The sequence below is a fragment of the Porites lutea genome, chromosome 5, assembly GCF_958299795.1.
Source record: "Porites lutea chromosome 5, jaPorLute2.1, whole genome shotgun sequence".
Lineage (NCBI taxonomy): Eukaryota > Metazoa > Cnidaria > Anthozoa > Scleractinia > Poritidae > Porites > Porites lutea.
This window is the reverse complement of record NC_133205.1, coordinates 17,730,438-17,750,470: the sequence shown is the minus strand read 5'-3', so window position 1 is coordinate 17,750,470 and position 20,033 is coordinate 17,730,438. Positions and strand designations below refer to the sequence as shown.

The 20,033-nt window shown below is 39.7% G+C and overlaps 1 protein-coding gene across 1 annotated transcript in view; it reads left to right on the top strand.

Moving 5' to 3' along the window:
- The first annotated feature begins 359 nt into the window (after positions 1-359).
- The window catches only part of LOC140938008 (peroxidasin homolog), a 34,287-nt gene continuing 14,613 nt past the window's right edge, over positions 360-20,033 (top strand). Inside the window, exons 1-3 of the mRNA XM_073387558.1 lie at positions 360-455; positions 12,909-13,124; positions 19,005-19,154. Coding sequence (XP_073243659.1) covers positions 374-455; positions 12,909-13,124; positions 19,005-19,154 — 448 coding nt within the window. The 5' untranslated portion in view covers positions 360-373. The remainder of the gene's footprint in view (positions 456-12,908; positions 13,125-19,004; positions 19,155-20,033) is intronic.

Genomic DNA, 20,033 nt, shown 5'->3' with positions numbered 1-20,033 from the left:
GTTCACGTCGTAGTCGTGCAAAAACGGACAGAGAAATGTACAAAAAAGCATGGTGCACGTGCAAAGTTGTTGTTTTGCTAATCAAACCTATTGTTTTTTTTGACGTTCTCGTTACCGTCCGCGTTGGATCGACCGATCTTCCAGGACACGGTCGCGGTGGCGTCGGGTGGATCTTTGATGCACTAGTATAAAAGAGTTAGAAAGAGAAAAAAGAAAGAAATAACCTGCAGACGTATTTCCAGTTGTTTGAACTTTCTTCCGCTTCGTTTATGATGACTTAAATTGATCGTGCTTCGACGGGTTTTGACAAAGCGTGACGCGCTAACTATTTCGCTATATATTAATAAGCACGTACAGAGGTCTGTCTCATCCTATGCGCATGAAGATGGCTACGTTCATGGGAAAACTTTTGCTGTTTCTATCTGTGTACGTTTCACAAGTTAAGGCTCAAACAGGTAGGGCTTACAGTAAATTTGTTTCTTTTATACACTAGAAAGACGTATCTCGCAACTCGGTGTGGTAACGGCACTAAAGAAGCCCTGTCGGGTTACGAACTGGATGGGTGACCATCCGCGAATATTGTCTTACTAGTAAAGGTCCATACGTTGTTCTTTCTTTTCTTCTTCTTCTCTTTTGCGTATTATGTGGTGTTATTGTTAACAGTGTATTGAAGAGCAGATTTAGCATTATTTCTGCGTCCGGATTTAGAAAAAGAAAAAAACAAAGAACAAATATGGCCCGGTGCAGTTCGCCTGAAAACTATTATTCTTCGGGCCGTAATATAGAGCTGAAACTTTGCAGACTTTGATCGATATATCAGCGGGGAAACCGGCAAACTAAGAAATCTGGGTTTTCGACAGTGTAAAACGATCATAATGCCTCTGATTCCCTGTTCCTCTGTCTCTTGTTGTCGGCGTTGCCTTCGTTGTGCGAAGCGATGTTCCTTCTGCTCCGCGGTTTCTTGTTGACGTCTTCTCCTTCGTTAATCACGCTGAATTTGAAGTCGGCGTTCTCGCTCCAGAGGAGTTTCGGTGAAATATCTTCCTGGGCGACGATTTGGAGCCACTTGTTGTGCTTGTGTGTCATTTGTTCGTGATTTACCGATGGTAAACTTTGTTTCACAGACGATGAATAAACACATCAAAACACAGGTAGCCCAAGCTCGCAATATGAGCATCGGCGAGCATCGGCATTGTTGCGTGACATTCAAAATATAAGGATTTGTATGGGAAAAAAACCTATCGTTTCTGTAACCTACGAAAATGAAAGGATTTCAATAAAAAACAGCTTACCTTAATTAAAATGTGTGTTACGTCTCTCCCGTGTAGTCCACGGGCCGATTTATGGCCGTTTTATGGGTTTTTATGTAAACGGTTTTCTCTCTATATAAAGGTTGCAGAGATTTGCGACCTTTGATTCGCTCTCGGTGCAAAGGAGTCTTGAAGCAAGATAACGAATGAAAAGAAGAACTATCGTGTTTTACCTAGGCGGAATTTGGAGGCGATTGGAGCAGTTGGAGCGAATTTCCGGCCGTTTTCCTTCGGTGGATCAGTCGAGCCGCTTCGCTGGAGTGCCCAGCCTTGGTAAACCTTTAAAGAGGGTCGTACAGGGGTATTCCCGTGATGCGTGATTGGCTGATTTTATTTTCCGTGAAACGTGAATTTAATAAATTATTCTTCGTGATCCGTGATCTGAAGGTTTTGCGTGACCCGTGAAGAACTGGAATTATTAACCGATATTCGTGATTTCACCACTCTATTTGGCGTGATTTTGAGATGCGAGTGCTCTGGAAGACTTATTTTAAGACTGAAAACATCAAATGTGACAAGTAAGAGACTTCGCTTTAATTAAAGTAATCCATTGTGCAAATTCACGTGCTTTACATGCCTATCATGGATCAGATGTCTATTCCTATGCCTATGGTCTCCTATGCCACTGGAGATCAAAGGACAGTGATCCAAAACATCGAAACATCCGAGACATGGAGGGGACGAGTACGTATAGTACGATGAGGGTCGAATGTATTGAATTTTACGTTGACCCAAAGTCTGTCGGCTCGCTTAATTTTCTTGGAAAGGAACGAGTTCGCTTTCCAATTACAGATGAACATTCATCTTTGGCAGTGTTTACTAAAAAGTTCGCGGAATTTGCCGGATTAAAGGCAGAGGCTGAGAAACGTGGCCTCGGCTCCTGTGTTGAACTTAAATTTTGTCGTCTCGAAAAGGGAAAAGATGGCAGTAAGGCCTTTGCGATAAATACACAAGAGCAATGGGACAAGGAGAGGCCGCTACTATCAGGAAATACATCTTCATTACAAGGTAGGAATTTATTTACTTCTTATTAAACGACATCAAGGACCGTTCTGAAAGATACGGGCCGACTTTTCTATAGGTTAATAAGTAATCAAGGTTAAAAGAAGAACAAGAGAATACGGCGACTATGTCAGGATGACGATGGTAGCACAAAGTTAACTTAGAAATATTTCAAGACAAGTAAATTTTAAATACTTCAGGTAAAATACAGCTTCAAACACGCGCGATGCTATTTTACTTCAAGTTTAACTTCACGCAATTAATTAAGCTTGATTGACATGCTCCGCTTTCTTCAAAGCTCAAGAAACCGTAAGTTCGCTATGTCGGTTGTAGGGATGGTTTTCAAGTCACTTGAAACTTTTCGTGAAACGTTTCAATTTTCCCGGCGACTTTAATTACCTCAATAAAAGGCATTGTAAAGTATTTAGGCCATCTTGGTCTCCTGTATAAAGCCTTTTCTGTTCATATGAAACTTCAGACTGTACCAAAACGTTCCCTACCATAAGCAATCGAGCTTCTGGAAGGACTTGACAGTTACTTGGAAACAACAACGGAAAAAGCGTTGTCGCATAGCAACGATGTAAACGATGCCAGCACAGGTAAACCAAGGGGTTTTCAAGGAACTATTTCTAATCAGACAAAGCGTTCGGTTAACATGATATTAAATGGACTGAAAGATCTGGAGGCGTTAGTCAAAGAACATAACCCAAGCTTCGCCATTGATCTGTACTCTTGTCTAACAGTTCAGGTTGAAAACCTACACGCAGTTGGTCATTTCAAGGACCAGTTTCCTACCCTTTTGCAGTACGCACGGAATCTGGCAAATACCGTATACGAAAGCATTAAGCGTGTAGTACCCTGGAGTGCCTACTACTTCACACATGATAAATCATATTATCCCGTGTTGCGCCAGAGCACTCCACTAAATGCCATTCCGAAGCTGGAGCATCTTAAGGCAAGAAGGGAGTTAAATAGGCAGGAAAAAGACCTCATGATTGAGTGGGCGACAAATAATGGGAGGGCTGCACGACAGAGAAGTGTGAGACAAGAGACCACCATGTTCAAGACCGGAACATTGCCGTTAAACATGTACAGAACATCAGACTATCCTAAAGATAAAGTCTCATTCAGCCCTAACACTGTCGAAGAGGAGACTGTTACTTCTGCTACGACCGTTACGACTGTTACGCCTTCTACATCGCACGAGGCCATTGAAGATGTTCAAGTAGTAGAGGAAGCCGAGGTAGAAGAGGAGGAAGAGTATGACACTGACTCAGACGCTGAATATCCTATTGCTGACAATTACGAGGTAGATTCTTTCGACGATTTGTTGTTTCTTCGGGCAGTTACAACGCGAAGTGGACGAATGGTCAGAGTCGTCCATCGAGAGTGATTTAGGTATATGATTTCCGATAAGCAGCCTTTACTTAGCCTTTAACGATTTTTCTTTCTTCAAACACTCTTTCTACCGTAAGAGAAGGTTATTAAAACGAGTACCTTACTTGTTTATTTTCGTGATTCGGGAAAATGAAATTTTGATAGCCGTGATCCGTGATTCGCTGTTTTTTCTGTTCGTGAACCGTGCGAGAGACCCCCCCTGTACGACCCTCTTTAAAAAAAACTTTTTGAATGTTACGCAACAATCCCGATGCTCGCAGATGCTCATATTTCGAGCTTGGGCTACCTGTGATCAAAATCGCCTTGGTCATCGGCAGCGAAGTCTATGTTGCCTGGAAACGCAAAATGCTCATTGACGTCACTGGCGGATACCAAGCATACCGTATATTCAGAGAGACAATGGGTGTCTGTAAAACGCGGACCGGATACCGGCGGATGGCGGATGCGGATGGAAAAATGCGGATAGCAAAATGCAGATGGAAAAAATAATGCGGATAGCAAAAAAAGTAAGAAGAAAAAAACGAGAAATGTGGATGGCGAAAAAATAATAATGATAATAAAATAAAAAAACAAACAATTAGGAAAGAAATCTTTCTTTCAAGTCGCTGTCACATGGTTGAACCCTTCACTTACATACAGAACGTGATGCCAATAGTTGACGCAGTTATTTTGTACCCTGTGATTCCTTTCATTAATGTCACAGAAATAGGGACGCTCCGTTCCTCCTCCTTAAATGCACACATACTTGGTGCACTTCTCCTTTGAGTGTTTAGCCTAAGGTTTGCAGGCAAGGTAAACAGCTCAAAAAATCGGCTAGCAAAGGTTCGCTTATTTTGCACTGGCCCCGTTTAGTATTCTTCTCTTTACCAAATAAGGAGCCAGTGGTCCCTGCAATCACGGGTCAGAATGCAGAATATTACCATACCTGCATCCTAAAGCGGTGTAATTCACGAAGCAGTCTGTCTTTATTTTCGGGAGTGATCGCTTTTTTTTTTTAACATTCACTTTATTAGGAATTTCATTGTTATCACGCTAAAAAGGGGAGGCATGATTTCTTTGCTCTCACTGGATATAGTGTACTCAACTTACAGAAAGAATATTCTCAGGGCAATCAAATCAAGACTCATTTGTTTGAGCGGCTCAAGACAGAAAAAAGGCCGAAACCAGAAAAAAGGCCGAACGTTCTGATTTGGCAGATGCCAATCAACTCCGCCTGATCCGCCTATCATGTGGATTTATTTTTTTTACAAGTTCTACCCTTTGGGAATTTATAAGTGCACGAATAATGAGTTCGAATTTTTAAAATTGCAAAATATACTGCAGATTGAAAAGAAAAAACAGACTTCTTGATCAATCGCAAAAATTATTTCCCGAAAAGGTTTAAAAAATAATCTGCAAAATTAAACTCCCGCAAAAAAATGTCGCTTGGAAACGCATTAATGAAGGCTACTTTCTGTTTCATTTGTTTTTGTGTCGATTTTTTGCTGCTAGCAAAATAGTTTCGAAAACATATCCTCAGTGAGTTTTTAGAACGTCTGTATCGAGCAACTTAAAACTCTTTTTTAAAAGCGTGAAGGGCAGAATTCGGAATCGAAAATAATTTATATAATATTCGAATTATTTGGCCCGCTCCCGTCTATCTGCGAAGCAGCAACCGAACATATTTTTTCTACATGGAAAGACGTTTAATTATTACAAATCAGAAAAAAACCAAGCTGCTTCTAAAGAAGACTTTATAAATTTTTTAGCTATGTCTACACCAGATCAACATTTTTTATATGTTGATGGAAGCTTTTCGTAAAACTGTGAAAATGGAACGGAGGCCAGAAAAATGACTCCGTTGAGGGTGCGGCATATTGCTTGAACATGAATGTCTGTAGAAAAATCCTCATTAAACAAGACCGATTCACACAAAACCGAGAGGAAATTGTGTAACAGGAGACCACTAGGGTAACAGTAGCTTAGCTTTTGATCTCAAAAACGGGCTTCTGCAGGTGTCTGCAGTTCACAATCGCTCTCTGAACTGTCTGCTATGGCAGAGTCGACCAGAGTCAAGGCAGAGCAAAAATTGATTTGTGTTATGAGCCCTTTTGAAGATCAGGCTCCTTTGCGAGGAAACATGGCGATTTAGTGGAGGCAAGCGTGAAATAGGCGATGCAAAGCACGCCGATTTTTTCGCGTAGTTCACCCTATTTTTTGGTTTAGTTTGTTTTCTCTAATTTTTTTTTAACATGAATAATCCAACAGTCAAATTGGACCTCGATTCAATAATTAAATGTTGATTTGGTTTATGAACAAAATCTACCTGTTCTTTACTCTTGTCTGTTGAGTTCAATCGTATTTGCTTCCCTTTTCCTGCCGTTTACGATTGCGTTTTTAATTGCCTGTAATCAAAATAACATCTAGAGGAGATAGACAGACTGCAAACGCAAAAACACTGACATAGGCCGGGGGTCGAAATCCACGAATCACCGCACATGCACTGACTAAGTTTGACTATCGTATTTTGTAAGAGGTCAGGTCCGTTGCACTGATTACTCCAGGAGGCAAAATGGCGTACATGTAACAGTTTCAAATTGGGTTTGAACTTCAGAACTCGCCCGCACTCGACTCTTAGAAAAAAAAAAAGAAAAAAAAGGTAGTTTAAAAGAAAAACAGTAATCAAATCAACATTCGATTATGGAATCGAGGCTAAATATGAATATTGGATTGTTCATTTTATGAATAGCTATGAATGGATTATTGAATCAACAAACGAAATCATTTTTCCGTTAACGAATTTATTAGCGGAGCTCCACCCGCGCGCGAAGCGCGCGCGTGGGCGGAGCCCCATAGCTAAGGAAATGTGGTAATCTACCCATCCCTGAAAATTTGGTAATCACGTGACCGTACGACCGTCCGTCCGCACCACAGGCATACCAATGTAAAATAACTCAATCAACAGGTATGGGAACCCAAATGCAACTCAAGGTTTTATTTGGAAGGAAATCACATGGCCGCCCGGACTTTTAGTAAGAAAAAGGTCGTGTCTTTTTCGGCGTTTTTTTTATGTGTACACTAACGTGGATAACAGAGAAAGAGCTAGAGCGAGTTATTGAAAATTCGTTGGAAGAAAAACATGAAAATTCAAAGCGGCGGTAAGAAAATGAGAAATGCTAGTGGCCAGCAAGGTGAAAATGAGCGGCAGTGAAAAATAAAAGCGAACATGAACACTGGAAACACAATATTGGGTAAGGGCATACGACAATTTCTCCATAAAAATAGTGTGTAACTAGGAAATTTGACGTTTTACTCGTACAAAACAGTGTTGTAGTCGTGCAAAACAACGGCAAGGGAAAGACAAAAAAGCGTGCTACACGTGCAAATTTGCTTTTTGCTAATTAGGAGAAAAAATGTGCTGCACGTGCAATTTGTTTTTTTGCTAATTAGATCTATTACTCTTGAAGCCATTTTCATTGTCTTCCCCCGTTTAGCGTTACACGATTTAATTTTTTTTGTTCACACGTATTATTAACCAGAGCTTCGCTTTTAGCCCTAGCTAAATCTATATATTAGTTCATTAGCGACGGGAACGCTTCACCTGGTTTGACTGTAATGAAAGGAATTACAGGGTACAAAACTGTGTCAACTATTGGCATCACGTCAGGGGCACACAACGACAATTTTTGGAATATCTGTTCGGAAGACGATTTGAGATCTAGAATTTTCGGAACATTTGTTCTAAAATTTCTTGCTTGCCTGCCTCTCCTAGGATTTTCGAACATCTAAAAAATTGTATAATTGCCCATTTTTAACGGATTTTTATCCTAAAAAGGTCACCTAGAGTTTTCGGGAGCCTTTTTTCTGACTGAAATTTTCGAAAAGGTAAGTTTTTATCCCTATAATTTTCGCATGACTAGACTTTCAGCTAGGAAATCCGAACAGATGAAAACTTTTTAGGGGATACAGGAATACAGCTCAAGGAATCCCACTCTCGTCCCCAGAGCCACTCGGCTTAATTTATAACCGACCAGTGGCTAGCTCTTCCTTTCAAGACCACGTGACCAAAAGAAATGGACGGGCTCTGGGAACGAGAATGACAGATTTCGAAAAAGCACTAACATTTGGAATCCAGAATCCAAGTTGCACTGACAAATACTAGAATCCAGTGCCTGGAATCCGGAATCCATGGTGTGGAATCCAGAATCAAGACTGTTCTGTATTCTCTTACATGGGGCAACGGAAAGCATGAGGTGGTTTATGTCAGACCGACTTAATACAGGGGCCCATTACCCAACGACAATTTTTGGAAAATATCTGTTCGCAAGACGATTTGAGTTCTAGAATTTTCGGAACATTTGTTGTTAAATTTCTTGCTTGCCTGCCTCTCCTAAGATTTTCGAACCCCCCCCCCCCCAAATGGTATAATTGCCCATTTTTAACGTTTTCTTTTTTACCCTAAAAAGGTCACCTAGATTTTTAGGCTGACATTTTCGAAAAGGTAAGTTTTTATCCCTATAATTTTCGCATGACTAGACTTTCAGCTAGGAAATCCGAACAGATGAAAACTTTTTAGGGGATAAAAATGTGCCTATATCTGCCGTTGAAATACTAAAATACAAAATGCTATGTTTAAGTGGTTTTGAACTATATTCTCGTTGGGTGCCCCTGTCACGTTCTGTATGTAAGTGAAGGGTCCAACCATGTGACAGCGACTTGAAAGAAAGATTTCTTTCCTTTGTTTGTTTGTTTATTTATTTTTTCTGCCATTCGCATTTCTCGTTTTTTCCTTCTTACTTTTTTTGGTATCCGCATTTTTTCCATCCGCATTTTTCCATCCGCATTTTCCCATCCGCATCCGCCATCCGCAGGTATCCGGTCCGCGTTTTACAGACACCCGAGAGACAATATAGCTGTGGTCACACTACAGACTTTTTACCTAGGTAAACACGACTTGTTGACAGTTTACTTAGAGAAACTTGATTTTTTAAGTGTGACCGATTTTTCCCCAGGTAACTTACCTCGGGGAAATTTTATCGTCTGGGTCTTGGATATGTCTCGAAAACAATAGAGTTTCCCTTGACAGCTACTCCAAAGCAATAGCTAGGGAAAAATGAAATACCGAGGTTGCTAGCCAATAGACGCTCATCGGTGAAGGTCTTGATGACAGAACCGGACATAGATCATGCTGTGAAAGAAATTTTGGGAGCACGAGTCGTCTACGTCTTCGCCTTTCTTCACCTTGCACGTTGAATTAGCGTAAGAAATAACAGCGAGATAAACGAAAAAAAAACGTCTTTTTGATCAGCTACATCCCTGCGCATTTTGCCTTCTTGAATTTACGCTCCAAAAAATTCAACCGATATCAGTAGTGTGATCTTCCCAGAATTTTTACCTAGGTAAAACAAAACCCGAGATGAATTTACCTGGACAGATTTTTGATGAATTTGCCCTAGGTAAATCGCTTTTACCTAGGTAAAAGTCTGTAGTGTGACCACAAACCTGAGATCAGGGTTTTTTTTTGTTTTGTTTTTCTGCTTCTTTGTTAGAGACCAGAAACTCATAAGGGGTTGAAACGTGTAACTCTCATATGTTTGCTTTGTCCGATGCTCGTGATTATTCATTTTAGAAAGTACCATATTTGGAACGAGAAGAAGAGATAACTGACCAATCAAACTTTGTAAACAACGTGACGTAATTTTCCTTCAGGTTCCCGCGCCCGCTTAAAAAAATGGCCGACAAACGGGAGAAAAACTCCCGAAAGCCGAGAAAGCTTTCAAAGGTTAAAACCAGGAATATTACTGAAACACTGAGCAGGATATTATTGCCTTACCACCCGGGCCAAACGTAACATTATGAAACCTATTGACGGCCTCGCAACTTCTTGAAGTTGTCACTTCAAAATACAATGCCTCGTTGACCCTCTGCACAGTAAACTTATACTGCAAATAGGCTTTTAAAATTCTTATGTTAAAAGTCAAGAATAAACAGTGAAAAATATTTTCGAATAAAATTCATTAGCTGCTTATCGAAAAGTGTCCAAAACCTGAACCTGACATCTTCGCAAAAAGTGATGCTTGTAATGAATGTGAGAAGCATTTTAAAAGCTTAAATTAAACTTAGATGTTGTAGTCACGATCGTGTTTGAGCTAATTTTATGAATGAACAAACTCAAAACAATAGACAGAGAAGCCGTTTCTTGAAAATTTTTATTCAAAGTCCAAAAAGTTAATCCTTTAAAGCAATTCGGAAAACACTATCTGGATCGTGGATCCGTTCACGCAAGTGAAATCGGCTAAGCACATGGCAAAATTCAACTCAAAATCCATCTCAATTAATCGGGGCACATTTTATAATTTTTCTTTAGCGCCGAAGAGAAAAATTTATAAAACGTCTATGAAACATTTAAAAATACATAAATTCCCTTTCAAAAACGTAATTGTCTTGGCCATAGAGTGCAAAATGTACCTGAAAATTCAGCAAAAACTTCTCTGACTTGGTTGCATTTCAAAACAGACCATGGGCTCCGCCGTAAAGAAAACAAGGTTGAATTCCTCGAAGGACGATTTCTTGATGAAAAGCTTCCCTTTCTCCACAAAAAGAAAGCTGAGCATTCTTTTGAACGTTCTCTTTCCATTTTTTGTCTTTTAACGGTGTATTTTTAACCTTGAAATGCAGAACTCTTGTCTTAAAACACCTGCATGGTGATTGCGCAGTAGCCATTTTGTTGAAAATGGGTATCCGTCACTAAGGTTTCCAAATATGGTCAAAACGAATATTCACGAGCATTGAACGCGAGTTACACGTTTCAACCCCTTATGGGTTTCTGTAGAGACTTAAAGGGATAATAGGGAGAGGGCATGATCTCAGGCTAGAGAGAGATTTATGAAGCCTCGAATTTCGCAGCTGGCTAAGACCACGCGCAGTTAGCAGACTGCGCGCGACAAGATTATAAAGTCGCTACGCTCGGAATAAACTAGTGCGTTTGTTGGCAAATTTTGATCATAGGCCTGTCGTGTGCCTGTGACTGACCACCTTCTTAAAACACCAAAACCTTCCAAGTAGGTGAACTGTTTTGTAAACAACCACCTCTCGTTAGCGGCTGCTGCGACCAGCTTTTGAGGTGATGGTTTTATTATTCTCCAGTGTTTTAAAGCAACTTGACAAAAGGATCAGTGGATAAGTATTAGGGAAGACAAAAACATAGATAAAGATTTATCCAGGCAGCGGATGGCGCTACCCACCATTTGGACAACTGCATGGGGCCAGATCTCTATGTTTGCTGTAAGAACATACATGCACTAAGCTTCATACAGTGTATGCTACACAGAGTATACAAATAGCTTTGATTGACATGGAACTACACATATTGTGACATAAAAAGTGCACGCAGTAAATTCTCTTCCAAACACTCGTAGGCATCCATCTTCCAAAAGTGACCCCTCACCTTTGCATTTTGGGTTAATGCCGAAATAAGAGGTTTCATGTGTATTTCATGTTACCAAACTGATGCCAGAGCAGAAAATTTGTTAGGATTTAATTGGGAGAAATAACACAACAGTTTTCAATTTACAAGACATGTTTCGGCAAACGTATGCCATCTTCAGTTGTAGAAGTTCGTACAATTTGAATAGTCTTCAGTTGTAGAAGTAGTTACAATTTGAATATGCTAACTACAATGATTTGATGAAAGCTAAATGTGACAGAAGAACAATGAGGAGAGAAAAAGAAACAGCATAAATAACAGCATTTCTTTTGATTATAATATTTTTTGTCAAAGTAAAAGTGTGATAACTTAAACACGGGAAGAACAAAACATTCCGAGTATACAGACTATAGACAGCACAAGACAAGATCATCATAAACTAATATTATTTTCAAGAAAAAGATACATATTACGTTTTTTATTGATCATCGTCTCTGGGTCGGCTACATTTTCTCCCTAAATTAGTTAAAAGCTGGGAAGTAAGTTGTGACTCATTAGATTGGCATGTACATGCTTATTCTTAAACCCGTGACACATTTGATTATAGTCCCATAGTTCTATAAGTTCTCGAAAAATAATGTCTGGTTGTAGAGAGTAAGATAACTGGATATAAAGTAGGAGACATCAATGTAAATACAAACATCGGTTTTGTTATTCAATTTTGTAATGAGTGGAACAAAAGATTCCTTTGTCTCCAATTCAAGAACCAATGCGCTTCTGGTTCGCAGATTAATATCAATAGGCCAGGCCAGCGTGAGTATCACCAGCTGTACACATACAGCTATTTCGAGAAAGGTTGTCAGGAAAATGTGCACGCGACAATCGGGAAAGGTAATATGGGATATGATCGATAAACTGTTTCTGACACTGTAGCTGTCGAACCTACTTTTGTTGCTTCCCTTTAGCACTCGCAAACATACCGTCTATGATCTCTCGTGCCATCCTTTCAAATTTCTGTGATCAACAGTAAACTCAAAACCACCCACAATACCTTTTGGGATTGTTGCTTGCACTTTTTCCGACAACCTTTCTAGAAATAGCTGTATCAAGCTTCTTTGGTCTTAACATTCTCAAGAGAGCCACAAAAAGAAACATTGCAGTAATTGACTCCCGATAACTCGAACCCTCGCTAACTCGAACCAAAAACGATTTCCCCTGGATTTGCTTCAAACATTTACTGTAATTTTACCCTTGGTAACTTGAATCTCGATAACTCGAACCTCCTGCTAACTGGAAGTAATTTTTGTTTCTCTTGAGATCATTTCCAGATAATTTTACCCTCGATAACTCGATCCATGTTTTACGCGTGTGACAAGTCAACAAAAAAACAGTGTACTGAAGTCTGAAACATTATTGAATATTACCCCTTACTGCCTTTGAAGTGAAGTGTACAATGTACATGATACTTGCATTCATTCCCAACCCATTTGCTCATTTCCTTATTTCTGGTTTGTTGCTTCGAACTCCTGATAACTCAAACTTTTTTCGTTTTCCCTAGAAGGTTCGAGTTATCGTGAGTCGACTGTACTTTACTGTCTCATAATTCATAATAAGTACAAGGCTTGACTGAGTAACATTTTATATGTACATCGATCTGGCTTTTATTATAAACCAGCGCACAATGTACTTGTTTGATGTATAGGAATTACATGAACATGCATTGATTATTTAACTTTTACATGATGTAATTATTGTAATAATTTATTGTAAATATACTTTGTTTTCCTTTGCAGGTCCATTTGGAATAAAAGAACCTTTCCCTGCAAACATCTACCCTATTGAGGGGACTGAAACTAAAGTTACTTGTGTGGCTTTTGATCCTTCAGGAAGTAAAACTCCTGAAAGGATACAGTTTATGAGGAAAGATAATTTTGCGCGCTACACAAACATAACAGCGAGTGAAAATGTTATATTTACAGAAAGGAGAGAATCTTCAATGCCTCCAGCAAGTGAGTTGTTTCTTTTTGGACATTCCTATAGATACCGCCATGTACATGTACATGTATGCCTTTCCCTACAGCGTTGAGCCACAGCTTGTACATTTGAGCACTTTTAAGTGCACACTTAACAATAGACGACTGTTTAACTCAGTGACAGTAGACGGATCGAAACGCACCTTTTACTGATTACGAGTCTTCATAGCCAATATTGTGCGAAGTTTCATTTCATTTTCATTTTTATGTTGGTATGACATATTATATCAGCTTATATGTAGGGAAAACGACTGATCTTTCGTCTAAGCCCGCCAGATGGTCATGTGATTACTGTCAGCGGATGTCTGATTTTAACAGCTGCCATTTCATCCTCATACGGATGGCTGACAAAGTGTTAATTTCTCCAAGATGTGACATTTGAAATCAGCTTACATGAGGTGTGTGTACGGGTGGGCGTACGCTACGTCATAACCAAATTTTCTGGGATGGATAGTTTACCAACTTTTCTTACCCATGGTGCTCCGCAAGCGCGCGATTCGCGCGCGAGAGAGCTCCGCTATAATTTTTATTCAATGAATTAAAAGAGTAGCCTGAAATTCATCCGATTGCTTCGAGTCATTTTCTCCTCTCAACAACAGGGAACTTAAGATAGAGACATTTTCGGGGCGACGGCAACTTCAACCGGACGTGACATCATCATTTGTTGGATATTGCGCATGCTCGTGCTCACCACCTTGCCGTCGTGGTCCCGTCGGCGACGTGAAACTGGTCTGTTTGGCGTTGTGGCGAAAACGTGAGTATTTAACTTTCATTTCAATCAGGTTTGTTGCGTTTAGCAACCAACATTTTGCAGATTATGGTTCTTAAATTGTCCTTGTTTTCTTTGAGGCACATTTCAAGCTCGATTTCCAAGCTCTGTTATCTAAACTTACATCTTTCACTGATCTTTGAATGTTTCTATGTTTTCATGTCACAGGGTCAAGATCCAACTTGGCAAACAGCCAACCATAAGTGAGCTTGACACGGACAAAATTTTCCCACGAGCCAAATAAAGGTATCCAGACAAAAAATATGAACTCAGATATTTCAATTGTGTGTTTTTAGTGCGCTCTTTTCGTTAGAATATCGTATAAATGAAACGCATTGAAAATTATATGGAATAGTAGGTAATACCATGTACTAACTCGGCGTGGGAATACTGAAATAAAGTTGTTGCCGTTGTTGTTGTTGTTGCATGCAAGTATTTCCCGGGAATTATTTCAATACTAAACTAAGAATACGGTTCCTTGGTAGCATTTTAATGTTCCTGTAATTTGCAAGGCTTCGGCAAGCCTGTGGAGATCATTTTTTTTTCAACACGAAATTCTGCCTTGAACTCAGCTGCATCCCGCATGTTTTTTAGCGTGAACGGATCGTAACTGTCCCGAGGAAAATCGGGATTTTTGGACTCATAATTTTCCCACAAAACGAGAAACTCTTCAGCCGATACATGTTGCCTGCATAGCAAATATTTATTCTCTTAATTCTTTATGTGAAGACATATTTTCCTCTTCGGTATTCTTCTAATTAAAGGCGCCGTCCATCTGAGTTCACTGCGATCTTAATGTTCTATTTTTGAAGGGAAGCGACGGCTGCCTTAGTTCCAGGCTTTCTCTACCAGTCCGGTCGCCGTCGCCCCGAAAACGTCTCCATCTTAAGGTCCCTAACGTCTGAATCGACGGGCCGTTAATGCCGTCCAGTGACGTCACTCACTACCCGAAAACCGGGTAGTGATTTTGATTGGTTGATTGTCTAAACATTCGCATAATTATGTATAATTATGAAAAATTTTAGCGCGATTGTCGCTAGATGTCCCTGGCATTCTTTCGTGTAGTTCAAACATTTCGATAAGCTTAATCTTTATCTTAAACAGCAAAATCGCCCTTGTCTTCGAAACTGAAATGCTAAATTGAACTGCGCATGAAGAATCATTGCGGAAAGTCGGTAGGTTTTTCATTTAGAGCCGCTTTGTGGTTTCGGTGGCCGGTGATTTTGTTTAAGCGAAGTTTTCTGAGATCAATGTTATAATTCGACCTTCTTGCTATTTTCACCGACAAGTGTAATGATTCTGTTAGCTTTTCTTTCTTGTTTCCTTGCTTTTTTTTCTTCGTTAAGGACCAAATAGCTTCTTTTCAATTAAAGCAAATCATTGTAATTTTGAACTAAGTGTTCCGTGTGTGTGTTTATTTCTGTCGTTGCGTGATTGCGACCGAGTTTGATTATAGAATTCAGTACAACCGGTTCAGAGTTGTACTGCGTGCAGTTGATAGTTTGAACGTTAAATATGAATTACGAACGAAAAAAATATAGCAGTTCTGTATCATGCAAACATTTCCAAACGATATTTCTCGGTTTGCCACTTGAAAATCGTGTTTTGCTTTTTGCACGAATTAAAGCAAAGGCCAAGGAGTAGTAACGTCACTGTACGGCATTAACGGCCGGTCGATTCAGACGTTACTGAGGGAGTAATAGGGACCTTTAGCATCAGGTTTTTCGTGGGAAACGGCAAACCGCAAACCGCAAAATGTCACGTGACCACGTCCTTGCGGTCACGTTTGCAGTTTGCAGTTCTCGTTTGAACCGCAGGAAGGGCTTCCAGCGGTAAGTGATTTACGGCAAGGTTTTTTGCCACAAAAAATCGTACAGCCCCGCGTTTAAAGGTATGAACTAGCTTTTTGTATCCGTTTGCGATGTGTTTGTTGGATTTTTGATCTCGAATCAATGAATTATTGCTGATTTTTGGGCGATTAAAGTGATGCACTTCGACTTGATGAAAACAACATGGCGGCCATAAACAATGAACGCGTAGTTCAAGTCAATTTTATATTCCTTTCTGCCGTACTAACAATGGAAAGTATTCTGTTCCAATCCAGAGTTAAATTTTTTTTTCTATCTTGTTACTAAATTCATAACTTAACTCAGTCTCTGTCTGGTTCCTTTTTTTAACGTACCCGCGTATCACTCAGCGAATATCATTTTATTTTGCTTATTTCTTTTAGACTGGGGAGCTCAGGCTTCATAAAGCCTTCTGGTTTCTTCTGGGCTCCCTTGCAACCTTACAATTGCTATATGTATTCTTGTATTGTATTGTATTTTGGCTAAATAAAAGTGAACTGAACTGAACTGAACAAATCGAACTGAACGCCTTGCTAAAGTTTGAAATCTCGGCAACTCGAAACTGCAAACGCGTAACTGCGGTTTGCGGTTTGCGGTTTGCGGTTTACCTGATGCTAAAGGTCTCTAATAACGACTCGAAGTAACCGGATGAAATTCAGGCTATTAAAAGAGCAGCCAAACAGTCTGACCCTGAGACATTAATTTTAAAAATGATATCGTTTGTTTAAGGAGAAAAACTGAGGATATTTTCCTTTTCAATGCACCATTTCTTTGCGTGATCAGTTTGAGTTCCAGGTTTCAGATAGACATCGTTGAAATTTGATCATTGTGAAGAACTTTGTTGCCTAGCACGAGACTGAAAGTTTACTCTAATGTTTACCAGAGTTGACGTGTCAAGTTTGCATGCTTTGCACTATACAAGCAGTTCTTGATAAAGTGTATGTAGTGCTTACTCTGCCCGAAGTGTGGTGATGAGAATGCAAGAATGAGCTTCTGGAAGAATAATTTATTTCCTTGATTTGTTGTTTTTTTTGTCTCTGTTTCGATAAGGTCATTTCAAGACATTTACTTTGGCATTTCCTCACACGTATTCTGGTGCAAATGTCGCCGTTTTTCAGCAGACTTAAGTCAAGATGTTGGATCAGTTTAAGATTTTAAAAGTACATACCAGAGTTGCCTCAGATGTAAATGAATGAAAGCTTGTTGCAAAGTTAATTGGGATTATTAAAAGTAGGATACCCAGCGGTTAACAAACGAAACCCTGCGTGCACGTCACCAAATTTATCTCAATTAATCACGACTTAAGTCCCTCATGAAAAGTTCCTTATAATGAGTGACTACGAGCTTCTTCAAACCCGAGAATTGTTTTTGTTTTTTACAACAATTAATGCAACACAAAGCAAAGCTGTCACAGTGAAGAACAAAAGAAAAATCTTTTTCTTCCCGGACGTGTCGTAGCTGACGCATCCTTCGTCAGCGCTGACGCCTACCCTCGTCCTAGCCTGAGATCAGGCGTCATTTTTTTTTTTGGCTTCTTTGCTTCTTTGGCTCGAGAAGGAAAAAAATAACGCCTGATACATTCATTTAACAAGCCGTCAACCGCCCCCTAATTTACATAAAATAACGTCTGCGTGACCTGTCATGCTATTAGCCAATAAGCGTTTACCATACAGGAATCAAATTTTGGCGCGAATAATGTCTCTTTTGAAATCAATTTTAGGGAAAAGAAAATTTTTAAGTACGTCCATGTTCAGATGGCGCTTCGATTCCTAAAAAAAAAATTAAATGTGTTGTTTTTGTGATGAAATACTGCTAGCTGGAGCTGCCGTACCTTTAATTAACAGCTACAAATAATAAAGAATTTACTGGTTAAAGCTCGTTGACTTCGTTCTGTGCCGAAAGGAGCGAAAAAGAAAAAATTAGGCTAAAGCACCATATTTCACGAACTGAAAGGTGTTGTGAAAGCGAAGATCGCTCAGAATAATTCGCAGATTTCTGAAGGAGGAATTACAGTCAAACCAAGTCAAGATTCCCGATTTATGAATTGATTATTTGAAAAGTGAACCCGTTTGTCGCTTCTGTAACTTGTAGCCGGTATCAAATTGCATTCAAATGATCGGTGAAGTTTTGACTGCAACTTTTTAGTATACGATGAGTTGGAAAATATTTCAATGGATGAAACATCTATTTAGGCATTCTTCAAATTCAAGAAAACTGAGCCGGCAGAAATTTCATAACGAACTCGCGTGTGTATTCACTGCTCATTACGCAAGCAAAAATGCAGACTGAAATCAACAACTAACGGATGGCGGCATTTTGGACAATCGGGACAGCGCAAATCATCCGTATTGTTTCCTATCCAATCAGAAAAAAGTCCAGATTCTGGCTTTTTTACATGTGACCCGACAAAGAAATGTATCATGCCCTCTTCCCGTGAGAGACATAAAGGGATAATAGGGAGAGGGCATGATCTCAGGCTACCCTCGTCCGAGCTGATGCATCCATTGCATCAGTTTCGCATCTACGTTGTTCGCTTAGTTCTGGCCTGCACTGTACCCCCACTATCAATGTTACAAACACATCCTGCTCCAATGCCCCAATGAATGCTTCAAAATCTGTAAAAGCTTCTACTGTCCCACCCCAATGCCCCATGGCAAGAGCCATCCAATGGATGGGTTAAAAAAAACTAGTATAAACACAGGGTCCAGAGGAGTTTCGTGTGAAAAAATGAATTACTTATTTAAAGTCTCACCTTGAAAAATGTCTATACCTGTCGCTTAGCAGGATTAATTAGCCCAATGGGATCTTTGTGAATCTACTGTAAACCATTTCTTCGCTTCTTATCTGACCCAGATGGTAAACCGACCCAGATCGACTTTGTTGTTCGCCATTTTGAAAATCAATAACCGCAAGCCATATCCTCGCTGGCGCACGGCACGTCGCCCGAAGGACGACAGAGGCACGGAGTACCGAGTAAGCCGATCTTGAGCGAAAAGCTCCCCCCCCCCTCTCGCCTTTCCCTTCCCTTTCCTTGCTTTTTTTCCCCCAAACGGAGAGCCTGAGGTTATCGACGGGTTTTGATGTTCTAACGACAAACAAATCTCCTCTGGACCCTGTGCTATAAATTGCATGGTAGACAATACTACTCATCATTATTCTTTTAATGTAGGAAATCTCTGATTTATAGTGTACAGTTGCACAGTAATTATATTGTAACACTTAAAACCCTTTGTCCTTTAGGCGAAAAGCTCATTGTAACTATGACCATAAAGAATGTTTCACTGAATGATGACAGTTCGTATGGTCCACTGGGAAGGTACGAGTGTCACGCTTTTGCAGTTGGTGACCCTGTGGAGAGAAAACATGGATTTAGTGTCAATGTTGTTAGAAGTAAGTACAACTGTATCTTGTTTTAGGAACATCATTTTGTGTACTGTGGGGGTGTGTTCGAGTAACTCGCTCGCCACATGATGAGGTACAAGGAATCGGATTTACATCTTGGCCGTTATTCTTCTTAATCTTCTTACATCTTCTGCTTACTCTATTTCTCCTCTAATTTTCTCTACTTCTCCTACTAGTTCAAGTATAGTAGCGGTTTTAATAGCCAAAGCTGGACCTGTTTGGGTTAGCGGACCGGAAGAGTTTCTATTGTATATCTTATCGCTAACATTGCAACAGGTTTGCTTTTGTTAGGGAGTAGACTAGTCTATACCAAAGAACGAAGGTCAGCTCTAACACCACAAAGACGACCACTTGTAAAAAACTAACATCTGACAATGCCAAGCGAATAACATTCCTTATATGGCAACAAGTAAATTTGCGAGCTAAGCATAAGTTCAAGCACAAGTAAAAACAAAAGATCAAAACAGGAAAACAGTAGGTGGACAAAAACAAGATTTAATGAAACAAAAACTAAAGTTAAAAGATAAGATAGATCCGTCTTAAAAATAACTTTCATTATAGTACTACATGAGAAATTTCTGCCATTTGATTGGCTTAGAGCAGTGGTATTTCAGCTTAATTTGAAATACCTACATGTGAAAATTACAAACCTTTTGCGGGTAATAATAGCATGATTTGTACGTCATACAAGTATTTGGCATAAATACCACTTGTGATATTTCAAAATTGTCTCAAATTTCACGAGCCGTACGTATAACAATTTTGAAATATCACAAGTGGTATTTACGCCAAATATCACTACAAATCATGCTATTACCTATACAAATACTTTACAACAGTACAGTATCATCATTTTATAACATCATT